The sequence below is a fragment of the Ammospiza nelsoni genome, chromosome 6, assembly GCF_027579445.1.
Source record: "Ammospiza nelsoni isolate bAmmNel1 chromosome 6, bAmmNel1.pri, whole genome shotgun sequence".
NCBI lineage: Eukaryota > Metazoa > Chordata > Aves > Passeriformes > Passerellidae > Ammospiza > Ammospiza nelsoni.
In genome coordinates, this window is record NC_080638.1 from 29,527,478 (window position 1) to 29,549,780 (window position 22,303).

General features: G+C 40.3%; 1 protein-coding gene across 4 annotated transcripts in view; it reads left to right on the plus strand.

Moving 5' to 3' along the window:
* Positions 1–22,303, plus strand: part of DPF3 (double PHD fingers 3) — a 155,988-nt gene that overhangs the window by 125,606 nt on the left and 8,079 nt on the right. For 2 of the 4 annotated variants that reach the window (XR_009418657.1, XR_009418658.1), the window contains 3 exons: positions 164–292; positions 3,111–4,517; positions 9,200–11,303. Coding sequence is in view for 2 of the 4 variants with exons in the window: in XM_059474850.1 (XP_059330833.1) it covers positions 164–292; positions 9,200–9,279 (209 nt within the window). In the remaining 2 variants the exon portion in view is untranslated. Of the gene's footprint in view, positions 1–163; positions 293–3,110; positions 4,518–9,199; positions 11,304–22,303 lie in introns of those variants that run through there. The other 2 variants (XM_059474850.1, XM_059474851.1) reach the window with 2 other exon arrangements.

Genomic DNA, 22,303 nt, shown 5'->3' on the forward strand with positions numbered 1-22,303 from the left:
TAGAACGGAGGTGGTTTATGCAGTTCACTTTTTGTTCTGATTGACAATGTTTTGGGAAGACTGTGGCCTGCAAACTCACTGAGCTAACGCCATATCACGGATGAGGGGCAAATGGTCCAAGTGAATGCTCTTGTAGTAAATCTGATTTCTAACCCAACTACAGCCCAGAAAGGACCAGATGGGGTCATCATTCCCAATAACTACTGTGACTTCTGCCTCGGAGGCTCCAATATGAACAAAAAAAGTGGCCGGCCTGAGGAACTTGTATCGTGCTCAGACTGTGGGCGCTCTGGTAGGTGACTCTTTCTTGCATCTTTCTTGTACAAAGGCTTTTGTGATTTGGTTTTTGCACCTTCTGAAGGTTTTGAAGAAAGGCATCATATTTGGGAAGGGATTGAAGATGGAATCTTACCTCTTCTCTGTGTTTGTGGGAAAGGATGGCTGAAAAAATTTTATATTATAAACCCCATTATTGGATTCACATATTTAAGCTAATGGGGTCTTATGAAATAATGAAGTTTTAATTTATTATTGGCTTTTGGGAACATTGGTACATGTACTAGTTGTTCTTCACATGGAAGGAGAAAATCCTATGACAATTTTACAGAATGGTCTCTGTCTTTAAATGCTGCAATTACAACTATAAATTACTTACAAGATTTATGAAAGTTGCATGACAAGCATTCCCATTGATTACACATTTCATGCATTTCTTCATCCAAAAAAAAGAAAGAGGGAGAAAATTACAGGGTAGGTATGGGGCTAGCTGTCAAGAATTATCCTCTTATAAGATGACTATCATTAGTTTTGTTTAAAGAGGTTTTTATTTCTCCCTTCCCTTCTCTCTTTTTAAATGTAGGCAATTGTGTCTTTCCCAATTTGACTTGTCTTTATTTCTGGGCTGTTGTTTTCTTCCCTCCTTTCTTAGTTATTTTATTTTATTTTCTTTCTCTTTTTTTTTTTTTTTTGGACAATATTATACCAGCTGAACAGTTATTTATAGCTCACATAGGAAGTAGTGGTGGTAGTAGAGGGAATTGGGAGACCTTAAACAACTGCATATTCCAGCATTGGTCCAAGTTTCCACTTGTGATATTTTTGTTTTGTGATACTAGTGGTAATAAGATGGTGATATAGAAATCTGAAAACCAAGGAGGCCTTGAAACTCAGTATGAATGCTGCTCCTTCTGTACTGTAGTCACTGAAACATGTCTGTTGCTTCATGGCTGAAATGTGATGTGGAATGTTCTCATGCCAAGGAAATGGCCTTTTTATGCTCCTGCTGAAATTCATAGTAAGCCTATTACCACATTCAATGGGAGAACGATTAGACTCTCACTGAAATTGCCTTCTGCAGTTGTTGTGACCTCTGAAGACATTCTGAAATTACACTGGTCACCAGACAATCAATGGCAACCCCTTTGGTTTTCGCCAGGGGCATCCTTACGAATGCTGTGTCAGAGACATGGACCTTTTAGTGTACACGTGATTGCTTCTACTAACTAATGGGGAAAGTCCATGGAGTCTGTGGTGCCATCTTGGAAGATTACTGCCCTTTGCCTTGATTGTTATATTTCAATATAACTAATTTCAGCATCCTGATATGGCACAATGAGATGGAGCCATATTTTATTGCTACTTAAACATTGTTATGGTGGTTATATCAGAATCCAAATACATTAATTCCCTTGATTCCTTAGTGTGATAGAACAAGTAGATCAGCCTGTAGCCTAAACTGTGCCAAATCAGTTCCATTAAATGCTATCCTTGTACAAATTCTGACCCACTTGGGTCATTCATAGGGTCTGCAATGCTGTGACTGATGTGTGATGAAAGTGATTAAGGTATAATCACACACTAATCTCTAAACTAAAACAATGAAACCTCTTTGGTGGCTGCCATCTTTCTCTTTTATAATAAAGGAGAATATTTTCATTACACTGAAAGAGAGGTCATGGAAATTATATTGCTTCTTCTGTTCACAAAGTCAGTAAAATCACATTTCTACAATATGGTTTATCTGCCAATTATTTTGTTATATCCATTTTCTTTTTGGTGAACAAGACTTACTTCTTTCTGTTTCAAGCAATGCAGTGTACTTGTTATCTGGCTGATTCCTGTAGCTGGAGCAGGGAGCCAACAGTTGGTTGCCTAAGTACATGCTACTGTTTGTGAATAACAAAATAGCTGTTCCCTAAAATTTCACACTTGAATTTTGTTGCGGCACAAGAGATATCTTTTTCTCTACCATTCCTAAAGAAGGAATTTGAAGGTCATACTATTAATCACATAAAAAGTTTGTCTGAGAGAGAAAACAAACCTCAATTTCACAGATTTCAGCATTTGACTTCTCTTTTTAGGAGTCTTCTTATGGTTGTTGTTGCCATTATTGGTATTGTGTGGAGAATTTCCTGTTCCATCTTGAAAGTTGGATTGACTCACACAAATTTGAACTTTCCAGTGTTTCCCAAGATGGGATACTTCTCAGTTGTTTTAGTTGTTGAACTGTATATATTAGTTTTGGGGTTTTTTTTATTTTTGAAGGACGTGCCATGACATTTGTATTAAAGTATTGGTTTAGGTTACTTTCACTTAGTCTTCAAAATGTATTTAATTTTGTCTACAGAGGAGGTTCTTTAGGATCAGGTGAAGAATGGGGATAAAAAGTAGTCCTGAGGTTGATGAGGTATCTAGTGGTTTACATCTCTGTAGCAGAATATTTGTGACTGTCGATGCCGTTGTGCTTAGAGCTAACAGTGTCTCATTACTTACATGGTCTAAAAATATTTTTAAATTGATCTAAGTAATCATGAGGAAATATTTTACTGTCTTTTGAAGAGAGGAAAACATGATTAACCCTTTCGCTGCTGTAGCTATGGGCACCTGTGGTGTTTGTAGATTTTCTCTTGGAAAGAGAAACTGATCCTTTGTTATTTTTCTTACTGCAGTTCTACCTATGCTATGTTGTTGGGGTGCACGGGCACATACAAGCACACACCTATGAGCTTGATAGTCTGACTTGCTTAATGATAATGAAAATGATGAAAAAAATGATGATGATGATGCCTTTTGCTTAACCCATGTGCTGATATATTCATCATACATGTCAGCTCATTTGGGAAGAGAAGGCAGGAGGGACGAAGCAGCGCCAGCACGCACTACGGAGGACTTGTTCGGTTCCACGTCAGAAAGCGACACCTCGACCTTTCATGGCTTTGACGAGGACGATGCAGAAGAGCCTCTCTTGAGCCGAGGAGGTGGCTGTGGTGGCAGGTCTCCCTCTGCAGACAAAAAGGGCAGCTGCTAAAATAACTAAAAAGACACAGAAACTCTGAGCTGTCCTTTTCACTACTAAGATTATTATTACATTTTTCATTTTTTAGGTCCTCTTGGGTTTTTGGTTGGTTGGTTTTTTCCCTCCTCCCCCCCCCCTTTTTTTTTTTTTGTCATTTTTGTTATGTTTTCCCTGTGGGGGTGTACACTGAAAGCACAAGCATTTAAAGCTCTTGACAACTACTTTGAAGAGACAGAAGGTTTTTGATTTTCCTGTTTTGGTTTTTTTCTTTCTCTTTTTTTTTCACTTTAATTTGGTTTTATCACATCTCCCCTCCTTCTCTTTCTCTTTGGAAACATAAAAAGTGGATTTAATATTTTTTTTAATAGTGAGCAGAGTTGATTTTCTTGTCTTTTAATATATATATATCAGCAAACCACAAAAAATACAGATGGGTTGAAGAACAGAAAGTAAACCCAAATAGTTTTTTTTAATTATTATTATTATTTATATATTCTATGTATTATTAGAAAAAACTACTTTTTAAATAAAAATAGAAAAAAAAAAACAACAAAAAAGCAATGGATGTCTACTTGGTAATAGAACTGTTTCTAGAGAACCACTGTGGGCGGACTCTATCAGGGGACAAGGAAACCCTTGATGTGATGGCATCTGCATCTTGAGATTTTGCACTTACTGTAGCATGTGAAGTCTGGCTCTTACATCTGCTACGCTACAGCCTGAAAATACAAGCGGCACCATCGGAGACCACGGCCTTGGGGAACACATTTCCATCTCCTTTGGACACCTTTACACTCAATAAATCTCCTCTCTGCATCCCTTCATGTCTTCCCCACACTGTTCCACTTTTTTTTTCTTTTCCTTCACCGTTCACTTGATGGACAGCAATTTCCAAGCACAGAGGTGGAATATGAATGGCAAGTCATATACATCACAGAAAAAAACAAAAGGAGGAGCAGAATCCTGGAAGAAATGACATGGAAAAATACCTCACCTATTCTTTTCTTTCAATTTTTAAATTTCAATTCACAGCATTTTTTCCTGTGTTGCCCTCGTTTTCTCTCTGTAGTGTCTCACAAGACACTTTATTTGCTTTTTAATGGCTTCTTTTGAAATAAACCAAAGCAATACTAATGAAAGTTCCAAGGGCAATGGAGAAGAGAGTGACTCCCTTCCCAGCGACTTTCCCAGAAAGGAGGAAACATGCAGCAGGATTTGAAAGGTATGTCCAAGCTGAAATGTCTTTCACTCAATTGTGAAATTTCTTGCCCTGGCTTTTCAGCAGACCCCTGACTGAACTTTGTTGTAGCAGCAAGTCCCATGGATTAAATTGTATTATACATATGGGCCACATTCATGCCCCTGGTGAAACTAATGGAAGTTCTGTGAGAGCAGGATCCACACTTGCGTACAGTCAGAAATGATGCAAAAGGAGTCAGTGTGTAGTTATGTTTTGCTGTCCTAGTGCAGGCAAAAATCTCCCTGGAGCAGGGGCAAGGTTAAGTTTTAAAGATCTATTTTTACTGATGTACATAATGCAAACAGGGTGAAATCATGACCTGATTAAGAGCAAAGGCAAAACAGACATTTCTCTGGACAGTGCCTATTCCTTAAACTGTAGGTGTGTGTTATTGATACCAGAGTAAAAGTCTTAGCCTTGCAATAAGGAATTTGGATATGTACAATGAAACAAGCCAGACCAAATGGACCCCGTTTTTCCTGCTTCTTTGCTAGGGTAGTCTGTTTGTGAGAGCAATTTCAACTCCCTCCTCCACCTTCCAACCTTGTAGAAAAAAGAGAAATAATTCAGTCTCTTGATTTTTTTATTGTTCTCTTTAGACATGAAATGAGCAGTGGCTAAATTCTGCTTTTAGGTATACAGGCATAAATCCAGAATATAAGCTAACTGATGTCTAGATTACATTAATAATCCACCTTCAGGATGCTGTTAGAAAACATTACAAATTCCTCTGTATGTGTACATCAAAGGCCAGAGCCATGCACACTTGCCAGGAAAGAGCCTTTTTTAAGGTTTCCCCATTTTGATAATTCTTTTCTGTGTTGCTCCTGATTTATTGTAATCAATCAAGTGTCAAATCAATTATATTTTGACATAATGCTGTCAATGAGAACTGTACTTCAACTGATAAAAACATTGATTTCTTCCACAACCAGTGCTTTTTTCCATCCGAAATAGTGCAAGATAAATAGATAATGTTTTGCTACTCTGCTGTATTTACTAAAGCTCAGTCCTTACAGCACCTGAATTAGGTAGCTGCAACCTACCCAAGTACATCTTTCAGAAGAACTCCCATCACTGTATAAACTGCAGAACAGGCATACTTTAAGTGGAGTTTTTCCAAGTGGAGTCCTTAACATTGTCTTTTGTGAACCATGCCTAACGCATTGTGGGCTCTTTTGGAATACAAACAATAATCAGATGCCCATAATTCATTAAGTCTTGAATTAGTTTCACAAATGCAGTTACTATAACAATGCATACAGTCTTAATCCTTTTGCAACTAAACCACTCATCTCTGTGACAACTGGGTAGTCCAGTACCCTCAGAAAGAAGTCACAACAGCTCATGAAGTGTATAAAAATTGCAGGCTGACATTTATTACAGATAGCATAGAAAATATCCTCACAGTTATTTATATCATTACTGTGTATATGGATGCTCACTCATACAGTCCTAAAAGACCAAGTAAGATAATATTAATTCATTTTTATGTAGTGAGAGTAGTTCTTTAATTCCTCAAGATGCCTTATGAGATTGAGATAACCAACATGAGTTTAGTCCAGCAGGATGAGCAGTATGGTGCTGACTGTAGGAAGGCTTTAATCTAAGTGAGGAAATTAGGACATAGAGTTGGAAGCTAAAAGAGTACTTGTTTAAGCTAGGTTGTAAAGTAGAGTTAATGGTGAATATGGCATGGAGTGATAATATGGAAATAAAATATTCTCAGGATATGTAGTGCTGGAGTGAAGGCTGGGAAGAGGGAAAGAAGGTCGGTAGTTCCTGAGCTGAAGGAAGATGAAAGCAAAGCAAAGGGGCTGCTGCACAAGACCCTCTCATGAGGGGAAGATGACAATGTTAATTAGGCAGAAAATATATAGGAGAATGTTTCATAAGTGAAATTTAAAAAAAAAAAAAAAAGAAAGGACTCTGACACTAGCATAACCAACTCAGAAATGAGAGAACTGCACAGTGTCAATTGTATCTTAAAGGGCACATAGGTCCCAAACCAAACTAGGGAGGCATAAAAAAAGTTTGCAATGTGAATTCTGTTTTGTAATTAAACATTTATCTTTGAAATCAGAATGAATTGTGATGCTCTTTATTCCCCAGTGATTTCAGCAATTCAATTGAAACTTTCTGTTCTTCATAAATTCTTCAAAGGTGTAGTCCTTCAACTAATTACAACCCTGGCTATCCCAGTTCTCCAGTTCTCATCTTCCAGATGTCCTTCTTATTACAGGAAGGTTGACACAAGGCTTTCCAAAGAGTATCCTGAAACACATGTTCCAAACAAACCACATACCCAAATAAGACAAACCCAATGTGAAATGTGAACAAAGGGGTGTTTCATTTCAGGCCCTTAATGCAGACTTTTCTATGTTAAATAATGTAAGCTGTCTCCTCAGGCACCTTTCCACTGCTCCATACTAAAGGATCTTAGAAAACACACATAGTTTCTGGAGTCATCCTCTGCTAACTCTGATTCACAGATGGGAGCAGGAGAATGAAGGAAGTGGCATGTTGCTTAAGCAACTGATAGGGGAGAAGAAAGGCTACATGGAGTGGGCACTGATCCTTAGCCTATTCCCTTTTGAAGCATTTAATTACTTGAAATTTTAGCAGGGACAGACCTCAGCTCTTCCATTAAAACAGTATAAAATTTCAAGCATGATAATATACACTGAGAAAATTTAAAGCAAATACAAGATTCTGGCATAGAAGTTAAAAAGTAAAAGGAGAAACGGCCATGTGGTGGAAGAGGAACTGAAATCTATCTTGCTTCACTTTGCATCTCTTCCCTTCACCCAGACACCCCCCAGTTTTATGGGCTATATTTTTATTTATTGAATATGTAATGGTGCTTGAAATAACATCATATATATGTGGTAAGGTCATAAATGATGAGCCTAGGCTGCTGAAACAAGGGCCAGAGAGAACTCTACCACTGACTTCAGAAGGATTACCACTGGGCTTTCTTAGCTATTGCTTTTATTGAATGAAACCTCTCTATTAATATGCTTGCTGGTATGGTGTAGACAAGCTCTGAGATGGTCATTTGTTTCAGCAGAATGTGTTATTAGAGTCCCCTCCCCGCATTGTTTTGCCTTTGAGCTTTTACATTAGTTATTCATTTTGAGTTCCATTTTGCCATGTTAGAGACCTCAACTTAGGCTCTTGATTGAAGACAGAGACTCAGTTTGCTGCCTGCTGGTGCATGGAGAAAACAAGAACTGCACCCAGAGAGTCAGAGTCCAGACAGTGCTGGGGCACCACTGTGTTCTCTCATGCCCACTTTGCCTTTCTTTGGTTAATTCTTGCAATGATATTTTGAGATGGGCCCCAAAATAATAGTTCAAATACCATAAAACTATGGAACTTTCAAAGCCTGGCTCTTTGTGCAATTTGCCTCTTCCCCATGGCAAGCAGTTTTAGTGAATCAAATCCTCAAGCAAACATTGTATTGACCCCACTGGGAGTCATCTTATTATAAAAACTGCAAAATATGCCCAGTGTGTTTTGTGTTGCTACATATGTAGATGTTTCCAGTAAGCACCCATTTAATATTATCTTTATTTTTTCTTATTTATATGAAATTTGTAGCTATAAGTAAAAGTATGAGGCACATGCATGAGTTCATGCTCACATAGGGTTATTTTGACAAACTTCTGAGTGCAGGAATTCAGCTGGGATGAGTTTTTGCTGACTAAGCCATTACAATAAACCCTACCAATCTTTGTTCTCTTTGCCAGATATCTACCAGTGTTGAAAAAAACCCCAACCTGTATAAATACCATACAATACTGAAATTGTGTCAGAACTATTTTGATGTCCCTGTCTGTATTTCCACAAATGCTAAGTTGCCAATTTCAGAGAAGAAAAGTGGCAAAAACATTTAGGACAAAACCCAGCTCTTGGGGTTTCCAGGCCTGATAGCTCTGTTAAGAAGATGCTGCCAGTTCATATCTATGACTTATTCTTTTGGTGTCTGGCAGTTCCTAAGATTTTGGACCTTCATTTAGTCTAGAACTGATATGAGACATGTGGGAAGATATGGGAAGAGGCACTTGGAATTTTGTGAAAATAGAGATGATTTTATTTGCTATCTAATCCTGTTCAGGATCTTAGCATTATGTAACTTAGTCAATTCATGGAATAAATGCAATGAAAAATACAATCTTTCATTCTTTCCAGAAGTTATTGCATTACTGTCACTCCATGTGTATTGTTTAGACTTCTGAAAATGTCTTTTGTGCCATGCTGTATATGCTTGTGGCTCCCTACAAATAATTAGTAAAAGAGGAAGGTAATTAGGGCAGGATTTCATAAGCAAAGGTCTTAACCTCTACTGAAGACACAGCTCTCTAAGCTGAATGATGAAGGTTATTTAATAATGTTCCTGAGAAGAAAGATTGACAGTGTGCAGTGCCTTTCTTGTCAATATGCTTTTTCTTATCCTATTTGTTTGCTTTGTGTTCATTTATGGCTTCCACAGTCAGTTGAAACTGAGTCTGTTGAGCTATACTTTCAAGGAATGAGAATTCAAGCAATGTTGGAAGTTTGGTTTGTGCTGTTTCTGAGGTTTTTTTCTGAACATGTGCTTTTTTTTTTTTTGTCTGCTTGAGTTTGTTTAGTTTTACTTTGTATTGCCTTTTCCTCTGCAGTCAGCCCTGCCCTCGTGGATTCCAGCAGCCTTCAAGCAAAACATTTCAGAAGAAGACCGAGAGAAGCCAGAATGCTTTGATACTTCTTTCCTTGCCCTGAGTCGTCTGTACCTGAGTTCCATCTGGCACAGGAGTCTGGACTGTGGGAAGTTGGCTGCCAACTGTTGAGAGAAGTTCTGGGGATGCCCTAAGCTGGTGCAATACAAAGAAGTTTTTTGAAGTCTTGATTTCACTTTCTTTTAAGTGTGTGTATAAACCCAGGTCAGACTGGAATTGATCTACAGTAGAACTGACTGAAAAACAAACAGACTGAAAAAGACAACTATTTTATTTATTTCAATATTTAAGAAAGAAGTGCTGAAGTTGCACAGTATTTTTATTTGAAATACATTTTACTTCAAATTTTAAATGCAATTTTGTGAAGACATGAAATTTTAAAAAGCACTTACTGTAAAATAAAGACTGAATATTTACTTTAAGGAAAACCTTTTTTAAAATAATGAAAATAAAGGTCAACTCTGCTCTCTCTCTTACTTTAAAGAAGCCATTCATACATGTGCTGGGTATCTTTGTTTTTTGAAAATTGGATGTGGTAAGTGAAGATTGTTCTGATTTATTTTCTTTTTAATAATATTATCCTGTTAGATGCTTAAAATCTACTTTGCTGTACTGTGTTAGGCACAGAAACTGTTGGAGTAGCAAAGACCAGGCTCAGTGGTTGAATTTCTTTGTTACCAGATTTTGTGTCCATTTCAAAGGACTGTCCTCCCAGTAGGATTGATCTGTCTCTTCTGCATGGCAAAAGAGGTTTGCTCTTGAGCAACTCTGTGAAATACTTCTGCTGAAAGAGGGCTTTGCGAATTGAAAACAACTCTGATCATTTTTGTATTATTTTTTGCTTTGGTAATTCCACAGCTGATTTTGAGTTGGTTGTAAGGGAAGTATCTAAATGTTAGGTGCCCTTGGCATGGATCTAGGTGTCGAGAATGATGTCATACGTAGAAAACTTGTGTATTTCAGCCTTTTCTGAACTGGTAGTGGACTTTGAAAAGCATACAGGTGCAACCACACATCTGCAATAAGCAACAGGGGTTACTATGCAGGAGAAAAATACGAGTTCCCACAGCTGCAATCCTAAGTTGTCCTGTGAGGCAGCAGGGAGGGATGGTCACATCCCAACTTCTGAATCATTAGGCATTGTCCCAGTGAAAAAGGAGGGTTTTGTTGGCCAGATCCACACGCAGTGGATAGCACAGGTCTGCTCATTGTCTTGTGTGATGAGGTCTAGGAGAGATGCAGGATAGCCTTGTGTCCTAGGAGAAGAGGATTGGACTTGGCTCTGTCTTGCACCTCTGCTACAGAGGAGAAGCAAACCGAGGGCAAAGCACACCAACAGTTATTGGGATTGACCCTCAGGGTTTAGGCAGACAAAAATATAATGTGGCTTATGTTGTCTTTCAGAATGGAAAAACTATGTCTACAAAAATGCATGTTGACTAGGTGAAGCTGACAGAAAACCTGATACTGTTTTGTGTTTCCTGCACATCTAGAACACAAACTCACCTCATTGAGAGGTTTCCATGTATCAGTAGCAGCAGATTTTTTAGTCTTCTCCCTCTCCCTTTTCTCACTTCTTCCCAGATTAAAACATAAAGTCAAAAATAACCATGTAAGGTAGTCCTGCTCAAACTGAATTAAATGACAATTTGTGTCCTAATTGGGCTCTTTAGCAGGATGGGTTTGCTTTGCTCATGTTGTTGATTTCTAAACATGCAGTGGGGAACTGTCTCTAGAGGAAAAAAAAAAAATAATTTCATCAAAATATAAGACGCACAACTGTAATGAAGATTTGAAAACTGCAGGGTCTGTGTTCAGTTTGTGTAATATTTCTTCCAAATAAAAGTTCTGCTTCTAGCACCCTACTGTATATTCCTCTGTAAATATTACTTTCCCAAAGCAATTCACCAACGTCTTTTTTTAGTGCAAATAATCTTCTTTTAAAAAGACATTGTTGAGTAACATATATGTACATTTACTTTTCTAAGTTCTCCATTGTTTATAATACTCTCTTTGAAGCTTAAAATAAAACTTCCTCCTCTATTGATTTTGTTTCCCTTTTCCATTTTGTAAATTATGACTTTTGTCCCCAGATTTTGTTTTGTACTTCCTAATGAACCATGGCATTAACCAAGAATTATTTTAATTTTTCTCTTTTACTTTCTCTTCTACATTCATTGGACTGCAGAAAATGGTCCTGTTGCTTGCTATAGAGAAGGTAGGCAGGAAATAAAAAAGTGTTTCTGTATAGGGCTCATTATAAGAGTGTTTTCTATCCTTTGGTGATAATAGAGGATCTTCCTAAATGTGGTTGTATTTTAGTAGCCTTCTTTATGAGATTAGTAGAATTGCATTAAGGTAGTCTGGAGTCAAAGGTGGAGTCTAAGCTATATGATAGCTGTTTGCATAGATTTTAGTGACATTGCCTTAAGGAGTCTTGCCCCTACCTATGCCAGTTTCCAGTCCAGCCACTGGAGTAACTGGAAGCTGTGATGCCCTTTGCATTTCACAGTGCTGGCATGAACCTTCCCTTTCCCCTTACATGTATTAGATTAATGATATGGCTGTTTAGAATGAAAAGAGAATGAGGAAATACTGTTTTAGATTAGATGCTATCTTTTTAGGAAACTCTGTGTGTGACCTCTTCCCTAATGTGTTATTTTTTATAAAGCTCTGTTTTACAGATGGGCTCCTCCCTGTCTGATTCTTAACATCTGTGTGACAGACTGTGTCTTTGTGGCAGATATTTAACTACTGGGAGGAAGGAAACTGCTTGTGGCACCAGTGCACTAGGTCATCTGCCATTTAACATCCATTGCCATTTTCATTGTCCTCAGTGTGATGATGCACAGTGCAGAGTCAGACATTTTTGCTAAGGTAACCAGGAGTGAACATGGATGTTGAAATTGGCCTTTATGGATGTCTGTCAACACCTGGTTGAGATGAATGGGATCCTTCCCACCACAGCAGAGCTGTTGTTATAGGCTGTCAGAGTCCAAGGAATGTCTCCACATAAGTCTTATTACTTTGAATATTTTTGTGCCTTTTTATTTTCTTTTCTCTTTTTCTTTCTATTTTTTTTTTTTTTAAGTCACAGGTCTGGAATTAGAAATGTTAAAGAAAAAATTTAGTTTTGGAGAAACAGAATCTGAACAGATAAGCCCAGGGACAGGTTTATGCTGACATAAATAGATCTTATTTTCTTGTTTGGAGAATGGCTCTTGCCAGTGAGAGTGAAGAATGGCAGCAGGAGGGACTAAAAATGTCTTTCAGCACTGAAGCAGTCAATGGGTGCCCCCAAAGCTCTATTTCCCTGGACTGAGATTGAGCTGAAGGCTGGCAAGTCTGAAGGCTGGAATCCTGTTTTCTCTGGGTGGTGTGAAAACAGCACCAGCTAATTTGCTTTGGCCTGAACTAGAATATTGGACTGGTTTAAGATTTATTCCAAATTTTTGCCTACAATCAGAAAAAAGAAAATCTGATTAAATTTGCATCTTGGATTTGTAAACCCTACTTGTATTTAAATCCATCAGCCTATAGATGATAAAGAAAACCCATAACACTTTCTTTCTAAACCCAAGCTTTTAATTCTCATTAGCAATGGCATAGACTTCTCTGTACCCCATCCCATCCCCGGTGTTGAAGGTGAATGAGTAAGACCTCAACTACATCAGGCATGCATAGCAGAGCACATAAGCAATGACTACTGGGCTGGGTGTGTCCAAATTGTGACTCGATGTTTTTAAGACCTCTATTATCCCTTGGAAATTGTTGTATAAAGATTGTATTGTTTGCTGCACTAAAGCTGGACATTTGCCATAGTTAAGCCCTAACTTTGATTTTAATGACATAATATGAGAGCCATCCATCTGTGGCACCTCACCAGAATATTTTGAAGACCTAACTACATTGTCTGCTGTTTCAACAAATGCTCTTGCAGTGCCTGTTAGAAACTTCTACTATCACAGCTGTCATTTCATGATGTTTTGTCTTTGCAGCTTGTAACTCTGCATGATTCCATGGGGGGTGAACCATGGTGGGAGAAGGATGGCATTTACCTTCATGAAAGCACAGATTTCTGGAGCATGGTGTTGTGGCTGATAATGCCATCCATAATTAGAAACAGGTTTGCTTAATTTTGCCTGAGGCAGCTGTGGTAACTTTAAATTATGTACAAGCCAACCGTGGCACTGCTAAGGAAAAGGGAACATGATTTAAACACCGAAGCTGGCCAGGGGGCTAAAGCTTTTGGAACTTCTGCTGCCTACCTGAGAGAGCTTGCAGAAGGTACCTTTCTTTTTTTTTTCTTTTGCAACTCAGCTGATGGATGGTACCTCTTGAGTAGGAACAGACACAGCCCCCCTTCAATGTCTTGAAATTGAGTGGTTTGGGATTTTTTGGAGTAGGGTTTAATTTCTCAGTGCTGGTCATCTTCTATAACCAGTTGTCAGTAATACCTAGTTTATATCTATGTTTGCATAGGTATTAAGAGTAATCTTTTATTTGGATTGAAGCCTCTTCCTATTAAATTTCTTCAGTCTTTGCTGTTAAGTGTCCTTTTGTCAGTAACTTCATTGTGGACTGCAAGTAGTGAATGAAGATGACCAAATTTTTCAATACAGCCTCATTTTTTTGAAACAAAATAGAGATTTTAAGTAATACTGGAGATAGTTTTGTCAAACATCACTGCAGACTTAGCTTGCTATTTTTTATTTCTTTCCGTAGCCAACAGCCATTAAATTCTTCATATGATGATTTCAGGAATCAGTATTGAGGCAAACTCCCCAAGGTGAGAGGAAGTCATTGGATGGGAAATAGTGGAAAGCCATCCTGTCACCAAAGGGGTATTTTTATTTTAGTGTTAACCAGTGTGACATAGGTTTCAAATTCATGTAGCAGTTTGTGCAGTAGAGTTTGCATGGAATGGTTTTAAGTCAATGTTGGAAAAATTAATTTTCCCTGTTGGTACACATCATAGCTGCTTCATATCAGTGCTCTGCTGGGAGTGGCTTAAATATGTTAAACAACACTAAAGTCTTTCAGCCCTTTCCCTGGGCTCAACAACTTGTTTAACAATACAGTGAATTCTGGGTCAGAAGTCTCATCCTTTGCTGGAATATCTGGGCTTTGGATTCTTAAAGAGAAGGTTCCAGGACTTCTCAGATCTTTCTATATTGACTGTGTCTCTGAATGCATCGATCAGTCTAGAGGCTTAGGATAGTTTTTTAACTGTCCACAGACTCTCTCTGAATTGAATTTGCTGTTGTAATGTTCAAGCATGCAGATGGTCCAGAATTGTGCATTCCTTCATCTGGAGAAAAGAACTTTCCCCGGCTTAGAGAACTTCATTTCCCTTGCAGCCTCTTCATTAACTTCCTCTCCAAGGACCGTTTCCTGACCTCCATTAAGGGCGAGATTTTACAAGTACTTAGTGAGCTGAAAGAACAGAGATAAATTTCCTAAGGACATCCACAGCCATTATATTCCTCTGTGGCTATTTACATATTTACAGGTCTGGCAATATGTGAAGAAGAATTAGTCCCCATTAGGCTCAGTGTAGCTATCACTGAGAATTGCCAGACATCTTGTGGCTGGTGAGATCCCACCTAACAAGTGAACATTGCAGGTGATGAACACCCTCAGCAACTGTTTGAAGTGAAAGGATTTGGGATATCCAGAGCTTGGTCAAACCAACCCATAGGAGAGGATTTCCCAGCTTCCTGGCCATTAACTGAGCACTGAGCAACAGACCTGCTGGCCAATGGAGCAGCCAGTTAAAAGCAGGGTCAGAAGAGTCAGAGATTGTTGTAGTACTATAGAAGATAATTACTTTAAATAAATACAATAATATTCTACTTTTGTATAGGCTTTGTTAAATTATACCTTTGGTGTTGAAAAATAGCGAGACTAATGAACTGCTTAATGAGGGACATTAGTGTCCAGTGCCATGGAACTACCTGATTTCTTGTTTGGTCTGAAAAGGTATTTAGCTGCTGTGAGTTATTGGTTGTGTAGGTTAAAGCAGCACTACTCACTTGTTACAGGTTAAGGAATGGCCAGGGCTTTGACTTAACTAATCTGGGCTCAAAGGTCTGGTGAGCTCTAAGAAAAGAGATCATGGATTTTAATCATGTGGTCTTCCACTGGAAAAAAAATACAAACCTACTTTTTTAATCTGTGTCAGCATTTTGTTGGACATTTACTCAAAAAAGCCATTGAAACAACTGAACTGAAAAATACCATGGTGAGGATAAAAGATTTTGGTTTGATTCAAAATGAAACACAATCTCTCCTCAATGAAATGACCCTTTCCTATTGCCAACTGTGCACAGGCTTGAATGAAACATTTCATTTGCAACTATTTTTTCTCTTTCTTAAAAACAATTCCCTTGAGTTCTTTTGAAGCAAGGTACTGCTCCAAAATGAAAGTCCAGCTTCTTATTTGTGAGACACTGGTACAAAATGTCTCAACCTTTCTGAAAATCAGTTTTTTGCCCTGCCACCTCTTAATCCTTTCTTCCCTCCCACTTACTTTTGACTGAAACTCCTTTGTTCAAATTCACTCCTTCACTCAGATGTTTAGATCACCTTGAAGCTGCATTTTTTAGAGAGTAAACAAAGACATTTCACTCCATCCTACCCTGCTCATACTGATGCTGTTCAGCATGTGCTTATAGCACTTACTTCCCTCTAGATATGACGTTGCTGGGAGTTTGGTGGGGAAGGAAAAACTGTCTGTCTTGTTGATGAAATCTCTATTGACACTTTAAAATTCCCAACCAAACAGGGGTTTTCACTTACAGAGAAGGGAAAAAAATCAGTGTTTTCCAGCTTCTGGCACTGCATTACAAACAATGGAGAGTGTGCATGGGGATCACTGCCTGTTTGGTAGCTGAAAGGGATTCCTTAACTCAACAAGAGACTGAAGTACCTTGGTCCAAATTGGTCTTGTTTGTGTTGAGTGAGGCAGTTCTACTTATGTCTGAATATACAGTCACATTAACAACAGTGTAAATTATGCTTCTGTGAGAAAGACAGGCCTCTTGCATTTTCAGTATGTACACATCAATCATCAGTCATTTACCCATCATGTGCTGAATATCTTTACCTAGATGGTATGTGGTTACCTCATGCAAGAGCAATGAGGTCACTGTCTATGCAATGGCATGGTTAAGTTCTGCATAGTTAAGTTTCTTTAATATCAAAATTTAAATAATTTCTCTGGAGTTTGCCATTTGATTTCAAATTTCTGGAAACCTGCTGGCAGAGAATTACTCTAGAGTCATTCCTTACTCTTTCTAGAAAGGTAGTCCATAGATTAGTAATACTGTCTCCTTTCCTCTTTCCTTTCCCCAAATTAATCAGCTTGCCCTGTTTCCAAGTTTCCAAGTGTGTTTATGAGATGTCTGTTCCGTGACTCATGGGTGAAATCACCGCTGGAGTTCTCCCCACAGTCCTTGGTGCTTGAGGAGGACCATACTGGTGCAGTGGGGTTGTCTTGGTGCTCTCTGAACTGACTGGGTGAGCATGGCCTGGTTTTAGTGAAGAGGTGTCCTTGTCATGGTACGTCACCTTTATCACTGTCTCCTGCTTAATCCCAGCGGAGAAGCCCCTGTTGGAGTGCTCTGGGGCAATGACATGTCCCATCTACTGCTGCCACTGGCTCGGGTTAGACCCCCTTTGTTGGGTCAGTGTGGAAGCTCTGGAATCTTTTCAAACGCTGCCTTGATACCATGAGCAGCTCTGGGCATTGCCGGGCAGCCCTGCAGGCGTGCTGCCATCTGTGGCTGTGTTAGCAGGGCAGTTTAACACGAGAGCTACTGGGGAGGGACCAGGTATTTGGACAGCAAATGTGGGTTCAAGCAGGTAGCGGAGTCCTCGTTCATGTTGAAGAGAGGGGAGGAGGGGAAGCGCTGATATCTTATTTTATGGGGGATTTAACAAAGGCACTGTGCTTGCAGAAGGCTATTCAGGCTGCCATTTCCCTAGCATTTTAAATACCACCCGACTCCTCTCATTACAGCTGGGGATTTTGGCTCTCCCAGGGGGGAGGAGATGTTCTAAATGGGCTGCCAGGGAGGTGGATTTAATGCACTAGGAAGAGCTGGCTTCACCAAGTTAAAAAGCAAAACAAAACCCAATCCTCCATTCCTATTTTTAGTGTTTATGACCAAGTATTTTTGCTTGGTTGCTCAATTTGAAAGGGTTTAGTGAGCCTGCCAGTTGATTGAAAGCTCTGTGGTGTGTGAGCTGGCCTGGCTGGGGAGCCTGCAGTGCATAGCGACGAGGTCGGAGCTGTGCCGGAGGTTTTTTTCCACTGCAGTTTGTTGAAGGGTAACGAAAATGTCCCCGGGGCAAAGGGGATGTTGGCTTTGCAGGTTGTGGTGATTCATCTTGCCTGGATAAGCAGTCTTTCTCCCATTCCTGCATTTTCATCTCCATCTACCTCACCCCCACTCCACTGCGCATCCAAATGCAAGGCCAGCCCCTGTCCACGCAGGGGTTTCGCTGGGGGTCTCCGGCAGCAGCCCCGGGGAGCGGCACCGCCTGGGCAGCATTAGCATGCAGTGCCGGTCCTCCTGCCCAGTTCATGTTCTATAAATGGGTTCATTCTCGTCATTAGGAGCGATGTCCCCGGCATATGGAGTCCGTGCGGTGCCTGCAGGCAGGTTTCCTTCCTGTTGGTGTTGGTAAGCAGCCCAAGCGCCTCCTGGCAATTAGCAGATCGTTACCCATAATGCAGCACGCAGCGATGCAGCCTGGTGGTTTCTCTGGAGGTCACTCTGACCTAATTCACCCCCAGGAATTGTACAGCGCTGGCACGACTTACCAGTGCATTAACAAGCTGATGCTTCAGTACAAGGTTATTTGAGTGCTCCCACATTATTTTTCTTAGGCAAGAGCTAGCCATTTTGTCTGGCGGCCAACAGTGGTTAATCGGGGCTAGTCCGGAAGAAGAGGGGGCCGAGGGCTGTCTGGTTTTGAGATGAGCCATCGGGGCATGGGGGAATGGGGGATCTCTTTGGCTTTAAAGCTGGGCACTGTTTCTGGCACCTCAAGTTGCAAACGCTCAGGGCTCAGTTTGCTGGCTCAGTTTGCTACCTCAGTTCTGTGTTCCCACAGCGTGTTCCCAATGAAAAGAGCAGCCTGTGCCAGGTGTGCCTCAGTCCCCATGGCTCGGCTTCAGAGGGGAGGACAGAGGGATGGGCCTGTGCCCCAGATCTGCCCCAGTCCAAACCTCTGGGAGATACGAAATGGAGGTGCAGATTTCAGCCTGTCCAAGCAGTTTTGGAAGGGCAGGTGTGCCTGGCCAGTGGGGACCACCCACACAGCAGCAGAAAACTTGGCAGGGCTCATCCTCCCTCTGGCAAACCTGAACACAGGGCAGAGGGCCTGGCTGCAGCATCACCAGCCCAAATCTGGGTGTTCTCCAAGGGCAATGATTTGTGTGCACCAAAGTTAATAGAGACTATTAACTTTATTAACTAAACTATTATTAACTATAACTATATTAACTAAACTATTATTAGTTTTTAGAGACTTTTAAAATCTCTAATTTATTTTCATTTCTCCCTGCTAACATATGTATGGCTGGATTGTGTGTGCTGAGGAAGTGGCATACTCAGGGAGAGGCACACACAGACCTATTGCAGTAAAACTCTTTTAAAACTTTTCTCAAGGAGTTTTCCTTTAAGATATGGGGCATCTGCTATCACGGGAATGGTGTGTGGGAAGTGATTTGACTGACAAACCATTAGGAATAACTCACTCCTGGCTTGTCCCATGCTCCAGAGGTCACCCCTGAATTGCACCCAGCTCCTCCTGCCACCCTGTGTCACACAGAGCTACACTGCCTTGTCCACAGCCCATCTCCTTGGGTGCATGTGGGTCTCTGCATGCACATTTGTGCATACTTCATTTTGTTTATGCACGTGAGTGGCCTCAGCCAAGCTTTGCTCTTCTATACCCTTTGTAACCCAGGCTCCTTATGCCAGCTGATGCTCTCAATACTTAAAATGATTTCTGAGGAAATTATGCAGCATTGTAGAGTCAAAGCTGTGCCTGAGTAGAGCTGGTGAGTGGACTTTCCTCAGGCAATGAAATTTTCTGGCAAGTGCCTGGAGATGAGGGGTCTTGTGGCAGGAACTTATTCCTTTGCTCCCCATGCCCTTTGGTGTTTTCATGGATAAAGAAACAGCAGGGCAGTGCAGGAGAGTGAGCTGCAAGTGCTACCTGCCTCACTCCACCATTTTATAACTTCCCCAAGATCCTTGGCCTTGCTTTCAAACACAGGTCTGTCCCGCTTTCTCCAATTACACCTGCCAGACTGCAGCTGGGGCTGAACGACCACCATTTGCACAGGGGTTTTATTTATCCCTTGGGCAAACAATTAAAGTGGGCTCTCTTGTATCAGTGCCAAATATTTGAGCAATTGCTTGTAATTTATATAAGTTCTTCCTCTGGAACTGGCAGTACTGAGAAGCAAACCACCACCCCCAGAGTGCAGCTGGCTGCCAGTCCTGCTGCTAATGCAGCAGAGTGCCCCTTCTCTTTTTGTGGACTCAGTTCTGTCCATGCTGGCCAGAACAACTGTAGGGCCAGAAAATGAAATAATAGGAACTGTAAGCTCTTCTACAGCTGAGTGGTTTCAGAGATCCATCAATTATTAAAGGCATTAATTCTTCCACAATTACTGACACGTTGTGACAGAATAGAGGAGAGTTGGTCTCTGACCAAATCAGACCAACCAGACTCTTCAGTGAAACCACTGAGTCTTTTTGGACTCACTTCTTTAGCAGAGTTGGCAGTGCTGGAACACACTGGGAGAAACAGCTAGGTTTTCTCACTTCAGCCAGGACACAGAAATTCACAGTGGTGATATTTCTTGTCCTGACTGATAAAAATAAACCCCAATGTGGTGCCTGTGAGACTTTCTTTTGTTTGTTTGTATGTTTTTCTTAAGAAGGGCCCTGTACTGAAGGGGGTGAGACAAGAGCTCTTCACCTGCAGCCTCCAACATCTACCCCTGTCTTGGCTGCCAGGAAAGCTGGTTTATTTTTCTATAATTAAATACTCCTGCTTCTCCATATCATAGAGACAGTGTGGCAGGTGGTGCCTTGGCTCCTCACCCCATGAACACTTTTGAAGGCTTCTGTTCATGAGTCTCTCCATTTGAGCAGGCAAGCATAGGTCTCTAGACTGTAACACCTTCACAGTGCAAGATGGGAAGGGCCAGGAAATGCCAAGAGCTCCCCAATCTCATCCCTTAGGAATGTTTGGTCTTTTTGTGAGAGTTGCAGCTTCTTTAGCCCTGGGATTCTGGCAGAGCCAAGTTCTTCAGCGTTCCTGGATAGTCTGAATTTTTAAGGACCTTTTTTAATCCAGCTGTTGTTGACACTGTGTATCTATAAGCACAGATCTGTATCTATCTTCTTAGACAGACAAATGAAGGATACCTTTTTAAATCATAACCATAAAATTATATCACTTATTAGATCTAAAAGTTTCCCTTCTTTTGTACAGGTAATGGTAATAATTCTGTCAAATTATGGCAGTGGCCACAAGAGAACTTATTCAATCTTAGCAGGAGGAAATTTTGCATTTTCTTTGCATGTAAACTTCCATTATTTGGATGGGGCTCCTGTGACATAGGGCATTATATCTGTAATATGTATTTATAGTTGTTTAAAGACCTGAAAGTTTATGGAATAAATCTGATGCAATATAGCCAGGAGGCCTGTGAGTTTTCATCACGCTATTGATTAAAAAGCCCACCACTACACTGTGAAGATAATGGAAAGAATTGGAATCTGGGTAAACATTCCTTTTATTCTGTATAAATAATTTCACATTTGTTTTTTAAAAAGAGTATTTGCTTTTTTCCCCCCTCAAGATAATCTCTGCCTTTGTTTGAAAAAGGTTATTGATTGGATTGTTAACTTAAATAGTCTGTGGCGGGTGTGACAGAGCACATGGCTGCAATTAATCTTGCAATGCAGAATCCATTATTGAAAAAGCACTAATGAGCCATTCTAAGGCCTTCACTGGTCACAGAGCGACTGGAAGCAGCAGATTGCTCCTGCCCTTTAATGTCAGTTTTGGTCTTTAGTGTTATACAGCCAGTGTAAGTAGGAGAGATTTTTGGATATTTTTAGGGTATTTATGTTAAAATTATCCTTCCCATCCGCCTGCAATTGTGCAGCAGGTGCAGGATACAAGAAATGGTCTCTGAATGTGCTCACCTCCCCGCTCTTCTGACCAGATGTCTGGTGGACGTAATGTACAATTAAAGCCAGTGGCATGTGAAACACTGATGTCACTATAAAATATGGTCTCAGTCTCAAAGTTCACATCCAGAGGAGAGTTTTGACAAAGATGAGAGAGCTTTCAAACCTGATCTACACTTTAAAATACTGTTTTAAGACAAAGGGATGAGCTGTTGAAAACCTCACTTCAAGTTTTATTGTCTCTGTCAGTTGTTTATAGCTATTGCAACATAGCAAAAGTTTAGGTAGACAATAGTTATGGTAGATTAGAAACTGTCAGTGTTAACATATTGCCTTCTCCTTCAACAGAACTGCTCCCAGGGTGTATTTTAGAGGTCTGTCTATTGACTTCGGTGACACCATAGATATGTGTTACTTCCTCCCCCAATTAGATCTGCAGAGCTGATACAGACTTGTGAGAGTGATCCAGGGTTTGCCAGGGTGGAGCCATCACCTGAATTATTAACTGGCTTTCAGCTGCAGACTCTGCTGCACACCTTAGCCACAGCAAACATCACACAATTAGGTGAAATAAGCCTGCTTCTCCATCTTAAACACATAGCAAGAAGACTGTCAGCTCTCTGACTTGGGTGCTACCGCGGTGTCCATAACTTGAATCACATTTTGGACTGCCTTGTGTGTAAAAGATGATTGTGGCCTGAATTAGCCTTTTTATTTTTAAGGAAAAAAGAAAGGGAATTTGAATCTACCTGTAGTAGCTTGCCACATGCAGCTACAGGACTTTGTCTTCAGGTATTCTGACACAGAAGGAATGCTAAGT